This window comes from Centroberyx gerrardi, chromosome 24 (assembly GCF_048128805.1).
Source record: "Centroberyx gerrardi isolate f3 chromosome 24, fCenGer3.hap1.cur.20231027, whole genome shotgun sequence".
In the NCBI taxonomy this organism is placed as follows: domain Eukaryota; kingdom Metazoa; phylum Chordata; class Actinopteri; order Beryciformes; family Berycidae; genus Centroberyx; species Centroberyx gerrardi.
In genome coordinates, this window is record NC_136020.1 from 18,044,014 (window position 1) to 18,062,259 (window position 18,246).

General features: G+C 42.1%; 2 protein-coding genes and 2 non-coding genes across 5 annotated transcripts in view; all 4 read left to right on the top strand.

The window, feature by feature from the left end:
• Nucleotides 1-18,246, top strand: part of tmpoa (thymopoietin a) — a 113,287-nt gene that overhangs the window by 18,047 nt on the left and 76,994 nt on the right. The window lies entirely within an intron of this gene.
• On the top strand, nucleotides 565-10,231 carry slc25a3a (solute carrier family 25 member 3a). 2 transcript variants are annotated; one of them, XM_071902087.2, is made up of 8 exons: nucleotides 565-646; nucleotides 1,210-1,372; nucleotides 2,425-2,549; nucleotides 4,260-4,439; nucleotides 4,776-4,957; nucleotides 7,171-7,343; nucleotides 8,182-8,292; nucleotides 9,706-10,231. In XM_071902087.2, the coding sequence occupies exons 2-8, from the start codon at nucleotides 1,234-1,236 to the stop codon at nucleotides 9,864-9,866; spliced, it is 1,071 nt and encodes a 356-aa protein (XP_071758188.1). In that variant the 5' UTR covers nucleotides 565-646; nucleotides 1,210-1,233; the 3' UTR covers nucleotides 9,867-10,231. The 2 variants fall into 2 exon arrangements, with proteins under 2 accessions (XP_071758188.1, XP_071758187.1); XM_071902086.2 differs by lacking the exon at nucleotides 2,425-2,549 and adding an exon at nucleotides 3,607-3,731.
• LOC139913923 (small nucleolar RNA SNORA53) lies at nucleotides 6,513-6,748 on the top strand. Its single transcript, XR_011784730.1, has one exon. It is a non-coding gene; the product is annotated as a small nucleolar RNA SNORA53 (small nucleolar RNA).
• On the top strand, nucleotides 8,364-8,599 carry LOC139913924 (small nucleolar RNA SNORA53). Its single transcript, XR_011784731.2, has one exon. It is a non-coding gene; the product is annotated as a small nucleolar RNA SNORA53 (small nucleolar RNA).

Consider the following 18,246-nt stretch of genomic DNA (forward strand, 5'->3'; position numbering starts at 1 on the left):
TAAACCTTGTTAATTCCAACAAAGGGCATAGGTTTTCCTGGGCAGCTGACATTCAGGTGGGGCGGTGCATGACGTGACACTATGATCACCTCAGTGAGGAAGGCTTTGCTCTCAGCCTTATTACTGGACAAAGGACAAAAATAGAAGCAGCTGCCAACAGGTAATCCAATTAGAAGAGTCCCTCTAACACTTTATTTTTCTATGAGAATCCATTGATGTGATAATTTCTATGAGAATCAATCTTTCTGTCTCTCACATCTCTGTCTTTCTCTTTCTCTCTCTCCATCTCTGCTCTGTCACACATGCAAACATTAGTCAATACAAGTGAGAAAAACAGTCTCTCCTCCATGAAGAGGTCTTTGCTGCGCATCAATTGAAGTTCCTTTCATTAAAAAAAAAAAAAAAGTATAGTATTTCTATTTTTATAAACCACTGCACCTAATTATCACAGGCCATTTTTGTGATTGGACCAGATATGTTGATTGACAGCACCACGGCGTCTTTTACGGGGCAAAAAAGAGAAAGCATCCGCCCACTTTTCTTGGTGACGTCAGGGAAGGACAAATTGATTTACCGCGAGGTCATTCGGCCTCTCTGAGCCGCCGGTTGCAGCACAGTGGAGGCGCCATCTTAAGACACTGACAGAGTGAGTGGAATTATTCAATTAAATACCCAAGATAGACAGTACAGTAACACTCCAGTTTGGCGTACGTAAATTGTGGAGTCGTCATGTCTGTTTACCAGTTTGTATATATGTTGCATTCTCCTTTGTCCTGTCTGAGGAGCCCTTCCACCTTGCAGCGGTCAAGTTAGCTTAGCTAGCCAGCTAGCATAGCAACGTAGCTTTAGCCAAGAGCCAGTTAGCAAGAGTGCACAGCTATATAGGTAACGTTAGCCAGGTTTGGCATTTTTAAAGTTCCGCGTTGCTTTACAAAAGGGTAACTACTGTTCAATTGTATGCATTTAGCTGACTAATGTTTCTAAATGTAGCAATATTGTGTTCATGCAGTTAGAACTTCCTGTCCACATTCATTCAAATGTCAGAACTGAGATAGCCAGCACGTGACATGGGCTCCCTTGGTTCAGGTGTCACTGTGTATGTGTGTGTCGTATGTGTGTGTCTGCGTGTGTGTATTGGGGGTGGGTTGTGTTACCAGCCAGCCAGCCAGCCTGAGTTAAGTCACAGCTAACTGCTACTGATCTCCGCAGCCCAGCTCCGCCAGGCAGGACATCATGTACCCGACCGCTCTAACGCAGCTGGCCCGGGCCAACCCGTTCAGCGCTCCGCTGTTCTCCCTTCAGAAAGTCGAGGAACCCAAACAGAGCCTACATGGACAGAGTCACCGCAGACTGGCTGCAGCCTCCGCGACCGGTAAGCCATGCAGTCCCCTACGAAGGTGCCGCAGGCTGGCTAGACAAGTGAGCGACAGGCCAACAGCGTTAGCTTAGCCGGCTAGCTCGGCTTGTTGTGGCTAACTTCACTGTACATCTCTACAAATCATGACAGATATGACGGTTATTTATGATTAGCTTTGTGGAGAATGTATGCATTCGTTGTACGTGTAAGATAATCGATATATCCAATGAGGGATGTAAATGTTAAGCCAGTTAGCAGCTAGGCCTTGCCTGTGACGAGCTACCTGTGGAGGACAAGGAAGGGCAAACTAGAGTCTTCCCTTCGCACTGCAGAAACCTATCTCTGGTATATCACTCCCTGTCGGATGGTGTCTTTTAGGATGGGTGAAAGAATAATTTTATTTAAGGGACAGGCACAAGGTCAGATAATTGCAAACGGATCTAGAAATGTCTTGACCCCTTACTATGGGTTGCTCAGTGCTAGGCAAGAGCTAACCTTTCCTCATTTGGAGTACTTCTGACAGGTTTTATAGGGCTTATGAAGATTTATTGAATGAAATCAGCTCCTTATTGTGGATTTAAGTCCAAGTACCCATTTCAAGTTCCAGACTATTTGTGCTTTACATGTAAAGGGACGGTTGTATTGTGATACAATACTGTAGCAATAAGTTGCATTCATGTTGTAATTAGGGAGTGGATCAAGTTTGGTGAGATTGGTAGGATATTATAGGGCTTAGCATGGCTTTGTTTTCAGACTAAACAACTGTTGCTGGTAGGCTAGTTATACCAGTGGCTGTTGCATAAGACCTAGAATGGGAAATGAACAACCTTCCCCAGGGTATTTGCTTCTCCATTACAGCTTGTAGCCTGTCAGACTTTGAGGTGGATTGGAAGGACGGATCATTTCTTCTGTCCTACTGTCCCGATACTCCTTGGTTTGTCAGAGTAAAGAACCAGTTGATTTCTACCAATGGTTGGCCATTTAGACACCCAAAGATACCCTCAAAGTTTCCTCCTTTTTAAGCTCATGAATGCCTTGTTTTCAAAGTGTTGCCTGTGTTTCTTCAGAGGGAGACAGTTGTGAGTTCGGCTCTCAGAAGTATTTCGTCCTGTGTGGCTTTGGTGGAATTCTGAGCTGTGGCACCACACACACAGCTGTTGTGCCCCTCGATCTGGTCAAATGCAGAATTCAGGTCTGTCTCCGTTGCTCGGTGCAATTTTTTTTTTAACCGACACGCCTCATCCACCCCTAACCGTGTTTTTGTTTGTCTTTTTGGAAATGCATTAATTTGCATGGGATAAACATAGTGACAGCCCGGGTCATGGTGAAGTTGTTGTTGTTTTTGTCATTGTCCACTGATCCCCATGATTTTGATCATAATGTAATGGAGTGATCAACATGGCATGGTAAGTGTGTGATTCTGCACCAGTGTTCCTGTGTGTGTTAATGATTCTGCCTGCCTCTGTTTTATAATGCACACCCCTCCCCCCCCCCACTCAATCCAATGCAGAGGACTCGTGTAGGTGAAGGTCAGAAGAGACAGAGGGAAAATATGTCCAGAATGTTGACCTTGCTATTTTTGACACCATCAAAGTGTGTCCGTCTCTCAGGATTGCCTGAGTTTATAGTTGCCCTACAAGACATGCAGCACATTGATGCTGACATTGTCAGACTGTCATTGATTGTTCATTAACACATTGCCTGATAGTAAGCTGTATAGCCGCAGATTAACCTTCTACTTTACAGGTTTCAATGTCTTGTAGAAAGTCAAAGTACATTTGATAAGACATAGGCCTTATGACTATGGTAAGATTAAATACAATTAAGTGGTATGTTTGTGTGGAAAATTAGAATAAAAATCTGCATTTCTTAGTAATCATGTTATTTCATCTTTGAGTTTTTTTCCTTCATAACTGATTATAATCACAAATTATTTAAAGTTCATACTGAAATCATGTATGTACAATGATTTATCAACCCTTGGTGTGTTCTCCTAATAAATGGTGGCATGTTTGTGGCAGAGCCATATATAATGGAAGAGTCCTGTCACTGAAGTCAATCAAAATGTCCAAGGCCTTGATGTTGCCTGGTAACAGAATGAGTCCCAAGGACAAAAAAACAAAGCTGGGAAATTTCCCCCCTGCAGTGACACAGCTTTTCCACTATGTGGCTTTGGTTTGGTGGTGATTTTTGTCCTGTGTTGCATGTCACCTTGCATGTGGCACGTATGTTGTCCCCTTCTGCCACAGAGGATGTCAGCTGCGAGTTTGGCTCCTCAAAGTACTATGCCCTGTGTGGGTTTGGGGGTATCCTGAGCTGCGGCCTCACACACACAGCAGTGGTACCCCTCGACCTTGTCAAGTGCCGTCTGCAGGTTTGTATGGTAGCTAAACCTCACAGTAGCAACCGGTAGCCAGTCCTCAATGGCTAACCTCTTCCAACCTTTCAGCCCCAGTTCCATGTAAGGACTGTGCAAGTTCAAAATATAAACAATTTGAGCGTAAGATTCAATCTTGTAGCTGTACTCCAGAATCTATGCATGCATACCAGTTATTATGGTACTAAAAGGCTGGACATGTATATTCAGTAACAATCATGCAGTCTTAAATCTATCCAGTCTTTATTAATATCTATATGACATCTGAGTTACAGGCCAGCAAAAAGTATATTTTACAGTTAGACTAGTAATAGGGAAAACTTATTTCCTCAAAAAAGCAATCGTAATGCACAGTATTATAACGGCACAAGAAAAACTAACTATGCAAGTCACTCACATACTAAAGGCTAGTCATCCCAAAACCCCATAAAGTATTAAGTCTAATCTAAAATTAGCCCAGACCCCCCCCCAGCCTGCCCATATCTCTGACATTATTCCTCACTCATATCATTTCTCCCCCCTCAGGTGGACCCAGAGAAGTACAAGAGCATTGGCAACGGCTTTTCAGTCACAGTGAGGGAAGATGGTGTCAGAGGCCTGGCCAAGGGCTGGGCTCCCACTTTCATCGGCTACTCCATGCAGGGACTCTGCAAGTTCGGCTTCTATGAGGTGTTCAAGATCGTCTACAGTGACATGCTGGGAGAGGTGAGTCCAGATGCAGGTTTAGGGTACGGCTTGGGCATTTACCAAGTAAAAATACCAAATGTTTGCTGGTTACAGCTTTACAAATGCAAAGATTTGCTTGCTTTTCTTAGTTTCATATTATAAAATGAATACTTTGCCTTCTGATCAGACCAAGTAAGCAATTTTAAGAATCACTTTGGGCTCTGGTAACTTGTGATGGGCATTATCATTATTTTTTACATTTTGTAGAATAAATGATTAATCTAAAAAATAATCTGTAGATTAATCGATAATGAAAATGATAATTAGTTGCAGCCCTACTCTCTTAACTGTTTGATCTGTGGCTTCACCCAACAGGAGAACACCTACCTCTGGAGGACATCGTTGTACCTGGCTGCCTCCGCCAGCGCAGAGTTCTTCGCAGACATTGCCTTGGCTCCCATGGAGGCTTGCAAAGTCCGCATCCAGACCCAGCCAGGCTACGCCAACACCCTCAGACAGTGTGCCCCCAAGATGTTCGCAGAGGAGGGGCTCTGGGCGTGAGTGTTGTCCCTTTTTTACAGTTTCCTTGTTCAATGACACTTCTGTTGGATACATGGCTGCTGATGGACACAACACTGGCTGTTTGGGATCAACCCTGCCACCTCTCTGTTAAGGGACAGTCGATCTAACAACAAGACTACTGTGCCACTAAATTGAAGGGTTTTATTCCAAAATGCTTTACTATACATTTTATGGGGAAAACCTGTTACATGATGTTTGTTTGTTTATTTAAAAGATGTCATTGTCTAAAGTCTAGTTGTTTTTGTTAGTATGTAGGGCTTCAGATTGCTAATAATTTCAATAATCAACCATGTTGGCAACCATTTTGTCAGTGGGTGTCACATTTCATATGCATACATAAGGAATCAAACATCACATGATGTGAATGTGGTCCCACCAAAACACCGGTGCAATGTTTAGACATATGTAAGCAACGCTATAAAACATTACCACACAAGATACATATTCTAATCAAATATTGGAACAAAATGGAAAAATATGGAAATGTATATAGTCAATGAGGGAGTCCAAGTGAGGGAGTGTAGGTGATACATAGACATCTCTCTATTTGTACATGCAGTTTTTATAAAAATGGTCATGTCATATTGTTGGTTTAGGCCTTGTGGTGTCATTGTGTCCAGTCTGTGAAGCCAGTACAGTTCTTGCTGTAGTAATGACATGGTTGAACAGGTGGTAATGCCTTTATGGACATCACTTTACCACATTGGATCTCATATCTGCTGGGAACCAGATCAGACCTGACACCACATGTTTGGTGTACGAACGGCTGCCTAACGTCACACAGTTGGTGGTCAGGTGGTTCCCATAAAACACGGCACCTTCCTAGAACACATACCTAAGGGTAATTATAGGTGTGGCTGATGCGCTCGGTGCAATTTCACCTTGAAATGCACCACATTCAACCGCCCCACCACAGGTAAACCGATTCCCATAAAAGGCATTATCACCCGTTCAACTAAAAAAAAAAAAAATCTATGCCATAAAATGCCCCTGTGGTAAATCATAGGTAAGACCACCAGAGCCATCAACACCTGTATCTCTGAACACAGGAGCCACATCAGGACCATGGATCAAAGAAGTCTTGATATGTGGATCAAACCTGTAAAACTGCTAAGGAGAGGGGGGCACTGACATTTTACAACAAGAACTGTACTGGATTCACAGATTAAACACAATGATACCACAAGGCCTCAACCAAGAATATGACATTTGACCATTTTTAGAAAAACCGCATGCAAAAGTGTATCACCTTGAGAACTCTTTCACTTGGATTGGATCCGACCATTGACTTTATATACATTTTCAATATTTGATCAGAATATGTATCTTGTGTGGTAATGTTTTCATAATGTTGCCTATTATGTCTAAACTGTGCACTGGTCTTTTGGCGTATGTATTTTATATTTTTGTCGGCCCACATGAGCATCACGCAATGTATGATTCCCTGTGTGCAGGCTTTTCTAGGATGGTAGGCTAAAAAGTTTCAGATGAATGTTAATGTAGAGCTGTTCCTATATTAGGTGTTTGTCCAACACGCTCCTTAGATCCACCTCTGGAGGGCGCTCCTGCTCCGGGGCTGCGGTCTCTCTGAGCCGCAGCTCCGGCAGCAGAGCCCCTCGGCAGCTTTCCGGCTGTACAGTTGGAGGTGCTTGAGTCATTGGCGTGTGAGAGCAGTCTACCTGCCCCCCCGCCCACCTGCAGCACTGGCAACCCTCCCCTCCACGGGCCGGGAGCTCCCACTGCTGCGAGGCTGGGGGGCGGACAAAAGTTTGTCTTCATAGAATTATAACTAAACATTTTACCAAATCATGGAACCATTACCATTTCACTGGTTGTGATATTTTATGTTGATGAAGCATAATCTTGTGCTATAGAGTAATTTTGGCCCAGTTTAAGGTTCATATTGCCCAGCCGCTATCACAAAACATTTTGACCACTAACGTAAAAAAAAAATAGTCTAGAAAAATTACGGACTTTAAAAATGAAAAGTTTGTAGGAACCCTGTGCCGAATTCCTCATGGATCTCAAGGCTTTTCCCATTTCTTGGCCTCCACCTCTTCCTACTTTAACACAGAAGATGGTTTAGTTTGTGTGTAAATGCCCCTTTCTCTGCTTTCCCGTTTACCCTGAGCCTCCACTTGCTGCTCCTTTCCTCACTGCTGTCTCCTTACCTCCCTCCTAACACCAGGTTCTACAAGGGTGTGGTGCCCCTGTGGATGAGGCAGATCCCCTACACCATGATGAAGTTCGCCTGCTTTGAGCGTACCGTAGAGTTGCTGTACAAGTACGTGGTTCCCAAGCCCCGCAGTGAGTGCACCAAGCCTGAGCAGCTGGTGGTCACCTTCGTGGCCGGTTACATCGGTAAGTAACAACACTGGGGGGGGGGGGGGGGGGGGGGATGGAAACAGTTCAGCAGCACACTGCTTATCACTGGGTGCTCTGAAAATTAACCTGTTGACTATAGTATTTATTTGTATAGCACTTTTGAAAAAAGAGCTTTACAAAGGAGTAAATGAAACGAAGATAAATGTCAACAGTAAAAGCAACATAAGCAAGAAGAAGAATGTGTTAACAATCTTGGTGCAGCCCAAGGCCTTTCAGTTGTATTTCAGTCACTCTCTTGCTGAAAATTACCAGTGACATGATTTTTATTAGTATAGGATAAATAGCTGCCAATAGCAATCCCCTATAAGATTAATTATAATGGAAAAATGGCAAATTCCCTGTTTTTTATAGCATATAGAGATGCACAGATAAAAGTCTTTCACTGACGAAATGGATTGAGTACTGAACTGAAATATTGTCTGGTAGAGTAACGAGCTGACCCATTACTTTTACTGAACAATACAAACACTATTTATTTATTTATTTTGGTCAATAAACAGAAATTATTATAAACCATTTTTTCTTAGAGGGATCTGAGATGGGCATATGTCAGAAAATCAAGTTGCTTTGATTTGATGTTTTGCACATCTTGCTATTGAATTTAAGTATTGACGAAATTCTGATCATACCCAATTTTAGCTGTGTAGTGGCCCAATATCCAATTCCAGTATTGACTCATCCTTACTTGCATATGGTATTAAACAATGTCTTACCTAATTAATTTATTCCATCATTTGGTACCCAAAAAACTCGTACCTGCAGAATACAGATTTCTGATTTTGTTCTGTTTTTTGTTTTCCCCCTCGTCCTGCAGCTGGTGTGTTCTGTGCCATCGTGTCCCACCCTGCTGACTCTGTGGTGTCTGTACTGAACAAGGAGAAGGGCAGCACCGCCGCGCAGGTGCTCAAGAAGCTGGGACCCAAAGGTCTGTATCAAAAAACAAACTCCTGCAGTGACTTGTACAGAGAAGAGTACCGTTGTATTAGGTGTTTGTCCAACACGCTCCTTAGATCCACCTCTGGAGGGCGCTCCTGCTCCGGGGCTGCGGTCTCTCTGAGCCGCAGCTCCGGCAGCAGAGCCCCTCGGCAGCTTTCCGGCTGTACAGTTGGAGGTGCTTGAGTCATTGGCGTGTGAGAGCAGTCTACCTGCCCCCCCGCCCACCTGCAGCACTGGCAACCCTCCCCTCCACGGGCCGGGAGCTCCCACTGCTGCGAGGCTGGGGGGCGGACATGCAATTGATATAATACATCACTATTGCTGCGTTCATGTTATATTGGATGAAACGGAAGAACGGGATGATATCGCTTTGCTACAATTTGGGAACGTTCACATATTTAACTCATTGGAATGCTCACATCCCAAATAATTTTTCTTTATGAATTTAAAATCAACCACAAATTACCTGCAGCAGCAAGTTTTCAACAGTGGGGTTACTTTAACAATTAATTAATTAATTTTGTTAATTTTAAGGGCGAGGGTGTATCACAATACACACATACACTTCTGGATAAAACTGAAACAAAAGCTTCAGGTGGTAAAATAGGTTGCTGGTGTTAACCTGTTAACCACATCTGGCAGTGACAGTCATCCAACATGTCCACAGGATGAACGATGCCCCCTTTCTTTATTTTTAGACGGTCTCTTCATCTTTCTTCTATTGGTTTTCATTTCGTTGGGGGTTAACAGATACGTTCGTTTCACTTTCATTTCCCTCAAGCACCGTGTCTCTGCTTACATGAAGAAACACGCGTACACCACTCGTAAAGCAACTGACAAACTGCTTGACTGCTTAATTTTGTAGAACATAAATTCATACATTTCTATTTTGTACAAAAACATAGATTTTTGTAGAACATAAATTTCGTCCGCACGGTTAATGTTAAGCCAAAGGTTGCTCGCCTCCAGCCTTGCTGGCTTATCCAGTAGAAACAGTATGGTCGAATCCAAACCTTAGTAAAGATTTCTACCGGTGTATTGTTTTTACTGGTAGACCGCCAACACCAAGCAGGAGATTTCACAGCCATCAAAAAAAGAACACATTTGGTACTTTTAATTACAACTAGAAGGCTGATGTTTTCTCAGTCGGCAGCTCAGATTATGAATATCACAATAAATCCGATATGACATGAATGCAGCATAAGAATAACATTTACCAGTTTACTGATTTCAACCTTAAATTGCATATGATCTCTAATCAGCTGTTTAGTCTGATGCTGAATTCTCAGGCATTTGAGGCTCACATCAAGCATAATGACAAATCTTAAGTGTGGATTGTATGATTTGGTTCAGCGAAAAGACGGGAGGGAATTTGGCTAAGCTGCATCTCTTTCCTCCTCAGGTGTGTGGAAGGGCCTGGTCGCCCGTATCATCATGATCGGTACCCTGACCGCTCTGCAGTGGTTCATCTACGACTCCGTCAAGGTCTACTTCCGCCTGCCCCGCCCCCCTCCCCCCGAGATGCCCGAGTCCCTCAAGAAGAAGCTCGGCCTGACAGAGTAAACCCGCCCCTCTGCCCCTGTATCCATCCATCTGGGGATCCCCCCACCCCCACCCACCCAGCCCTCACTGAGCAGCTTCAGTCTCCAATCAACACACCTGAACCCCCTGACTTCTGCAGCGCACACAGCTGCTTTCTATATTTATGTTCCTCCAGCTCCTGTCGCTCTGTACTGAGCGCAGGGCTGCTACTCATGTATATTTAAAAAAACGAAAAAGCAAGAAAGGAGAGAAGAGGGGCTGTCGCTCTTGGCTTGCCAAGGGTCGGGCAGAAAATATTCCTATGTAGAAACACAAGTCTGGTTTTATCAAATCCTGTCATTAGTTATGTGGAAATTCTAATAAAAGAAACTATTCCCTGGAAAAACTCTGCTTGTGGATTGAATTTTCTTTGAAAATGCTGCAGTTATTTTGCTGTTTTGCTGAAAAAGTTGAGTAAATTAACTGGCTTCTTTAGGATTATCTAGCTGATGTAACCTTTTTCTCCTCATAATTTCAGCTTATTTTGTGATTCAGTGTGTTTCAATAAAGACGAAAAATGAATTTAGCAGCCACACTCAGAGTTCTTGCTTTCAATTTTGGTGTGTTCCTGTTTTCTGACACTAGAGGGCGCTCTGACTCCTATGTTTTACTGCTTGGCTCGTTCATAAAGAGCATTGTGGTTGGTTCAGATCATCAGCACTGATGATAACAGTGCTGATATACAGGTTCATTTTAAGTGGGTTATTTCAGGTAGCTTTTAGTTTGCATTTCAGTCAATATTTTTTATTTGCACGCATCCACTGTACCTTCCTATTGTCTAAACCCAGTTTCTACCAAGATCTTGTATACCCTAACTTACTTATGATGCTGGTAGTAACAGTCGCAGTGTTTTTTGTAAAATATAGGGGCACCGCCATAAAATCACTCAGCGTATATCAAGCCGAGTTAGGAAGCGGGCTGAGCTGTGTATGTGTATCTGAATGAGTAATGTATCAGATGTTTAGAAGCAGGAAGGTGAGCAGACCTGAGATCTGCATCATCTAATGGGCCTGAGCCTGGCACGGGTCACAGTAATCCCACAACCCCCAGCTAGATGTTGTGTGTGGTGACGCACAAACTATTGCTGTCATTATAATCCATTTGGTTGCTCATAAAAATGGGTAGTTTGCACCCTGTGGAAGCTCGGCAGCTGTCTTTTGTTAGAAAGAGGATGCATTTCTGTGTGTGTGTGTGTGTGTCTAACTGGGCCTGCTGACGGTGGAAGGGTTGAAAGGGGTCATGGGAAATGGGGTCCATTTATCTGTTCCCTTTTTGTGACCTTTCTAGACAGTGTGCATTTGAAACAGTAATGGATCACAGTGTCACTGCTATTTCACAACACATGAATGATAAAAATGTCCTTCTAGGTATGCCGGTACTCGGATACGGCTATTGTATGAATAATTCCTACATTCATTTCTAACACAGTTTATAAATACATTGTGTATATTCATCAGTCCAGTGATTCATTCACTATTGGCTATTGTAAAATACTGAAATCCTTTACGTAAGTAAAAGTAACAATACCATAATGGACGTCCTGCATTCAAAATTTAGTATAGAAGTATTAGCAGTAAAATGTACTTAAGTATCAAAGTAAAAGTACTAATTTTGAAGAATGGCCCTCTCCAGAGTGTTAAATTATGGATGCATTAACCTGTAAGAAGTATTTTAAACTCAGTGCATTATTGTAGCTTATCATTATGTTTTGCATGTAAATCCTTAGTAACTACAGCCATCAGATAAATGTAGTGAAGTAAAAAGCATAATATTTCCATCTGAAATGTAGTGGAGTAAAAGTAGAAAGTCTCACAAAATGGAAATACAAAATTGTACTTAAGTAAAGTACATAATAGTGATAATAATAAACGTAATTTATACAGCACTTTTCAAAACTGAGTTACAAAGTGCTTCACAACAAGAAAAATTCTCAGAATTCCGAGATATAAAGTCAGAATTCTTAGGCCTTGTCTATATAATAAAGTCACAATTGTGAGAAAAACAATACAATACATACAATAATAATACAATAATACAATAAATAAGAAAACAAATTAAAATAGAATAAAATCAGTTAAAATAAACACTAAGAGAAGGCCTTTACATACAAATAGGTTTTAAGAAGTGACTTAGAAGATGATACCGACTTAAATGTAAATGTACTTGGTCACTTCCCACCTCTGCACTGGTGTCTGCACTGCCATGTTTGGAGTGTGTGCTTTATGTGTTGCAGTGTGAAACAAGTCGACAGTCCTAGTTTCAGACCTGATAGCCTATCTGTGGCCCACGTTAGCATTGTCCTTGTGCCTGACTTCCACAAGGCTGATAATGGCACAGTGTCTGGTTTCTATTTTAAGGCCCCGTCTCTACTGCGGCCGGCCCCTGATGGAAGCAGCTGTGGGCTCCATCGGGGACAGTCAGGCTTCACAATCTGTGTTCAGTCCAGTATTAACCATGTTTCCATCACGCTCTGCCAAGCCGCTGCCTTGCCACAGCGGACAGGCAGGGTGTCATATACACAAATGACACCCGTAAACCTCTGACTGCAAAGCTCTTTCAGCAGGGCTTTGTGGAAAAAAAAAAAATCATACATCCAGGACTTGCTTTACTTTTTATATTGCTGCAGTTTTGCCTGCTGGTAGGGCTGAACAATATATTTTGTAAATGATAATCTGTATTATTTTGCAAGGTATTGTGATCATAATTATGAAATAACATATTTTACTGCACGTTTGCATCTTACATTGACATCCTTGTTGATTTTTTATTAAAATATTGCAGCCAAATTCATCAAGCAGTGATTTTGCCATGATTTCTTGGCTTGACAAGATCATAGTTGATTGATTTTATTTTATTCAAGTGTCCTGCATCTATAAGATGTCCAGCCTTCATAGGCTTATTAAACAATGAATACTATGAACGAATTATTCATTTAACAATGAATTAATGGAAACAAAAGCACACACTCGCAACACAAGTATTGACTATTGACTTTTAATGCTGTTTTTAAATGCTGTTTTAATGCTGTTTTTATGCGCTATGTAAATAACCTATTATTATTATTATTATTATTGTTCAATGTCCAAGTGAGTGTGGGAGCCCTGCTTGTTTCTCTCTGGTTACATATCTCCTGTAATATGGTAGGAAATAGTCGATACTGTCTCCACTGTTAAGAGAGAGAGAGAGAGAGAGAGAGAGAGAGAGAGAGAGAGAGAAAACGGGGGCAAAAGAGACTTCTGTGGCGCATGCGTGACAAAGTGCATTCATCCATGCGCTCAGGCGTCGACCCATTGTTTTTCCACCCCCGTGCTGAGTTTTGGAGGTCACTCTGAAATAGTAGCCAGTGTTCCTGTTGGCTGGCCGGTCACATGAACATGAAGGGGGCCTGGCTTGGCTCGGCCTGGGGAATTTGTAGTGGGAGGAATCCGCTCTCCGGCGGCCTGGGAAGTCTCCGGAGTTAGGAGTGTCTTTGCTGTAGAAGTCAGCTGTACTGGACTGAACAGGGTCATGTTCAGGACAAGGGTACAACAAGCGCACTACATCTGTTGCAGGCTGCATCGGCCACACACACATACAGCTGAATGTTTGCAATGTTTAAAGATGTGTGAAATTTGTAAGCCAGGTCATAGTGCTTTTTATTTATTAAAAATGTCAGATGGTACAGCAGGGAATTGGGAATTAAGGAGCGAGTGAAGTAACAGCTGAGTGTACTAAGAGTCAAGTCAAGTCAAGTTTATTTGTATAGTTCAACGGCCACATTATGAGACAACAGATGAAAAGGAAACTCCCCAACCTTTGACTCTTTGAAAACAAGGAACTACTGCCATGAAAATGTTATTAGGAAACAAATAGAAGGGCATCACAGAGAGGAGATCTTACTTGCAGAACGGCCAGCCTGCAAATAAAGATGTTGATAAAATGTGACAAAGAAAATACACAGAAGGATCTGGCATAGGGATTTGGGAACAAGTCTCAGCATTTCACTGGAAGACCTATAGGTGAGAACTATCAGTCCGATTCTCTTTTGGCCCTTAAATGAACTTGAAAATGAACAGAAATGAAATGTTCTGCTTCACCTGCGAGCGCCACAGTCGTTTCTTACTCTGCGATAGCATGAACTGATACGGCCTACTTCACTTTATATCCCGAGCCCGAGTTACGCAAAGTCAATTTCGTTATCTATTGATGGAATTTTACTGGACACACGGCCCATCGAGCTTTAAGGAAAACAATAGGTGCTTTTGTCTGGACGCTTTTGTATGATTGGTGGATCCCACTGTCTAGGAGTTCCATGCTCATTGCTGATTGGCCGGAGGCTCTGACAGCGGCCTGCAGGTCAGGAGGTTGCCCTTGCACAATGTCAGCAAAGTGTAAACACTGGCAGGTCACGCACAGACCATTTCACTTCCTTATTGACAGTCAAAACTGCACCGACAGCACCTTGTTTTACTCAATAACTTGAAGCATGCATGCGGTTCTTCGCCTCACCACTACTGATTATGTAATCTTGCCCTTTATGTGATTCTTTTTCTATTTTTTTTTTTTAAAGGTGCAGCATTCAAGCTGTCCTTCCCCTGCTTGTAACCTTTTCTTGGCCTTGCAGGGTAGAAGTCGACAGAGGAGGTCAACGAGAGGTTAAAGTTAAAGTTTAATGCTTGTATTGCCGTTTACATGAAAAAAACCCCAAAGAATATTATAAGTATATATGGAAAATAAATTGGAAATAAAGCTACAGCATAGAAGGAACTCATCAAGGTATCTGAAAAAGTAGCTGCAGTTAACGGACATTTTCTGTCTTAAGCTTTTGTAAGAGAAGTTTAAGAGAAGATTTTAAGCATTAAAATACCTATAAAATCAGAAATACATACAAATAAAATATCATTATGAGTTGAGATGGATTCACAGTTGAAGCTCCTTATGGAAAAGCTATCAAAGAAACCTGATCCTCTTGCTACAACAATTTCCAAATATGGTTTCTTGGTTGGATACCAAAAAATACAAGCAGATTGAAGCTTTCAGTCTCTTTCAGAGGGACGAGGCTAAGAACGATTGCACGTTTGTTTACTTTGGTTTTGGACACATTTATAGTCATATGGTAAAAATATGATTATCATGGAATACAGAATCAAAATTATACAGTAGCTAGAAAAAAATGTATGTGCCTAAATAAGTGTCTTGTAGAAGTAGCAATTTCCTGGAAACTTACAAACTGTAGATTTAATTTTTTACCATTTCTTCTTTCCATCGTTAGGTCAATGAGATGTAATGTATCAGAATGGCAATTTAGCCACTTAACTTAAGCCACTGTTATCTGCCTATAATTGTATACTGAGTCATATCTTAAAACAAAAATCTTTTCATTTGTGTCCCTAGAGCAGAGAAAAGTCGAATGGGAGTCCTTGTCCTAATGTGAATCTATTAGAGGGTTTGATGGAGAGTGTATGAGCGAGGCCGGCTCATTACTGACGGAGACTGTCCTGGTGTGTAAACAGTGTGAAGAGGAGAGGGAGCTCTGGCTTTTCCTCCCACATTAGTGAACACATGCTGCATACACCAAGTTCTGTCTAGCTCACCTTTCTTCTGATGCAGGAAACATGCAGCCCAAACAACTTCTTATCCATAGGAAACAAAAGCTACAGCTGCAGTTTGTGGCCTTGAAGCCGTCAATATCAGCTTCTGCGGTGCTGCTGCACAGAAGCAGCTGTTTCTGGTATTTTCCCGTCAAAATCATTGTTTTTTTTGTCAGATGAACTGAAGCATAATCCTATAATCTCAAGAGCCTGTATGGAACCATTTGGTGTGATATGCTTTCCACAAACATGTTTTTACCGGCATAAGCCTTTTCTGTGTCATTGTGTGTGAAACAGAGTCACATGTGCCTTCTCAGTATGTGTGTTTTTTAAAATAGGGCTTAGGGTTTAAATTCGGTTTAAATCACTTTTTGGACTGGGACTGCAATCTCTAAGCCCCAAACAGGATGTTAGTGGTCCAAGGCTGCCAAATATCAGGACAGTCAGTTTATAAACATACTAAGGTTAGACCGATATATCGGTTTGCCAATATATCAGACCGATACTGGCCTTTTATTAAATGTCAGATATTGGCCAGTCAGTATAATGCAGATTCCTCCCTGACCACAGCTACATAAAAACAATCTGTAAAACCAATTAAATGTATGCAATGAAATTTAATTTGCAGATTTTATTTATCCATTTAATTGTTCAATAATGCCTTTTGTAAATTAATTATTAGTAGTAATCTATCTGGCTAGTGATCTATCCCAGAGTTTCCCTACTATTGAATAGGTGTGTTGGGTCATCCTGTCTTAAAGAGCTGCTAACACTAAAAGAATTTCCTCAGTCTGGGTTTCAGTGGAGAGTTTTAGTGTCTCATGCTGGACGAAATGCTGTTTCAGAGGCTTTTTCCATCCTGACAAGAATGAAATTCTGGGAGAAACACTGAATGCTTTGCCGTAATGATGCCATCATTTTTGGTATGAAAATACAAAAACTTAAGCTTCCATAGAGAAATATCAATATTGGCCTTGACAAACCCATATCGGTCGAGCCCTAAAACATAGCCAAAACCTCTGATAAGTGCAGCTAAGGCCTGATACTTGTGCAGTTTTGTCTGAGACGGCTTGTTCCATGTGAAAGTCAAAGTGCAGCCTCGAGGATACAGCTTGGTCTTCGCTGACAAAAACAAACATCAGGGGTGTTGAGAATATTGTGAGAAATACCTTGTGTGATTATAAACCATTCTGGATGTTTGTACTTGGAGAGATAGAGAGCGAGAGAGAGAGAGAGAGAGAGCAAGAGACAGAGAGAGAGCGAGAGAGAAAGAGAGAGAGGCAGACAGACAGACAAAGGCAGAGCGAGGCAGCATCCTAGGGGGGCTTTGTGTTATGTAACAGCCTAATAGCCACGCCCCTCTTCCACCGGGCCAATCCGATCCCTTCGTCTGCTGCATGCTCGCCACTCTCCTCACTGCTCACACAATAACCTCACACACACACTCCTCACACACCGTTTTTTCCCTGCACAAAGGCCCTTTTCGCAGCTGACCGGGCGCCTTTAAGGGATCAGCATCCTCTAACCCCATTGGACGGAGAAGGAGGCGCGACTGCAGCTTCCTATTGGGTACCAGCCTGCCTCATCATCATCATCCTCCTCATCGTCGTTGTCGTCGTGGTGTGTGTCATGCGTGCAGCATCAGCGGAGGGATGGAGAGAGCAGCATGTGCACATGCATGCGTGGGCCGCCATTGGCTGTTCTTCCTTTTGTTGGAGGAAAGTGAAATACTGGAGAATCCATCCAGTAATGTGGCAAAAAATGAATAGAAATGTCTATTACTGCATATTTTGCTACTAATGTACATTAAATGCATAGTTTTGAAAATAAAGGAGTGAAATCAAAGAGGGAAAGTGTTGAACATTTTGGGAACATTTTGTTCTAGCAGCCATAAAATCACAGCATGTCTCCTGCAGAGGATCTTTTCTGAATAAATGAAGGCAAACAATTTAGATTTATATCTTCAACCTGTCTTCATAGCTGCAGTGGCGTCTGAAACTTAGAAAGAAAGGAAGGAAGGAAGGAAGGAAGGAAGGAAGGGAGAGGCTCAGTGAAGGTGTCTATTGTGTCTCTGTTCACAGACTTCCTCTCTTTCTCAGTGACCCAGTGACCTTTGCACCCATAAAGAACTCGCGGAAAACTTTCACACCTGTTACCTCAACCAACCTCCAGCCCCAGAGCGCATGCTGTTAACGTGCGGCACTGTGTGTGAAGTGAATGATAGATAGTTTTGTTATGGAGCAATTCACTAACCTGCCTGATAATGACTATACTGAACACAGTCTGGACGCATAATTACAACACACACAAGAAGCGTTGAGCTGAAGTTCCCTTGAACTACTTTAGGGAAGTGATGTGGCTTAGGAGGATGATGCTCTTTTGCACATGTGCAGAAATGTCTCATCATGCTCCATCATAGTTGTAGGCAGCCATTTTTTCACAGTACTGTGAGAACAATGTGTCTTTAGGGTGAACATGTAAATATTTAAGGGTATTGAGCTCACATGCATCAGCTTGCATACGCATGTTTGCTCATTCACAGCAAATTTTCCTGTGTGAATAAGTGTTGATTTTTCAGTGACAATTATTTGGAGTGAACTAGTGTTGATTGGTGAGTTGTTGTCCACTCACACAGCTGATGTGTCTGTTCAAATCTATCTAAAAGTGTTAAATTAACTCTGAGGGTGTGGACTTACATAAACACTGGCATAGTGTTGATTTTTCTCTCAGAGTTAATTTTATCTAATACAACAATAGCATTATTGATCTAAAACCACTGCATGTAACACCAT

What these genes read in the sequence shown, in the direction of transcription:
- slc25a3a (XM_071902087.2), top strand. Translation starts at nt 1,234, where the DNA reads ATGTACCCGACCGCTCTAACGCAGCTGGCCCGGGCCAACCCGTTCAGC. An exon ending in GGCTGCAGCCTCCGCGACCG is followed by an intron (nt 1,373 to 2,424) that starts GTAAGCCATGCA and finishes GTGTTTCTTCAG; the next exon opens with AGGGAGACAGTTGTGAGTTC. An exon ending in GCAGAGGAGGGGCTCTGGGC is followed by an intron (nt 4,958 to 7,170) that starts GTGAGTGTTGTC and finishes TCCTAACACCAG; the next exon opens with GTTCTACAAGGGTGTGGTGC.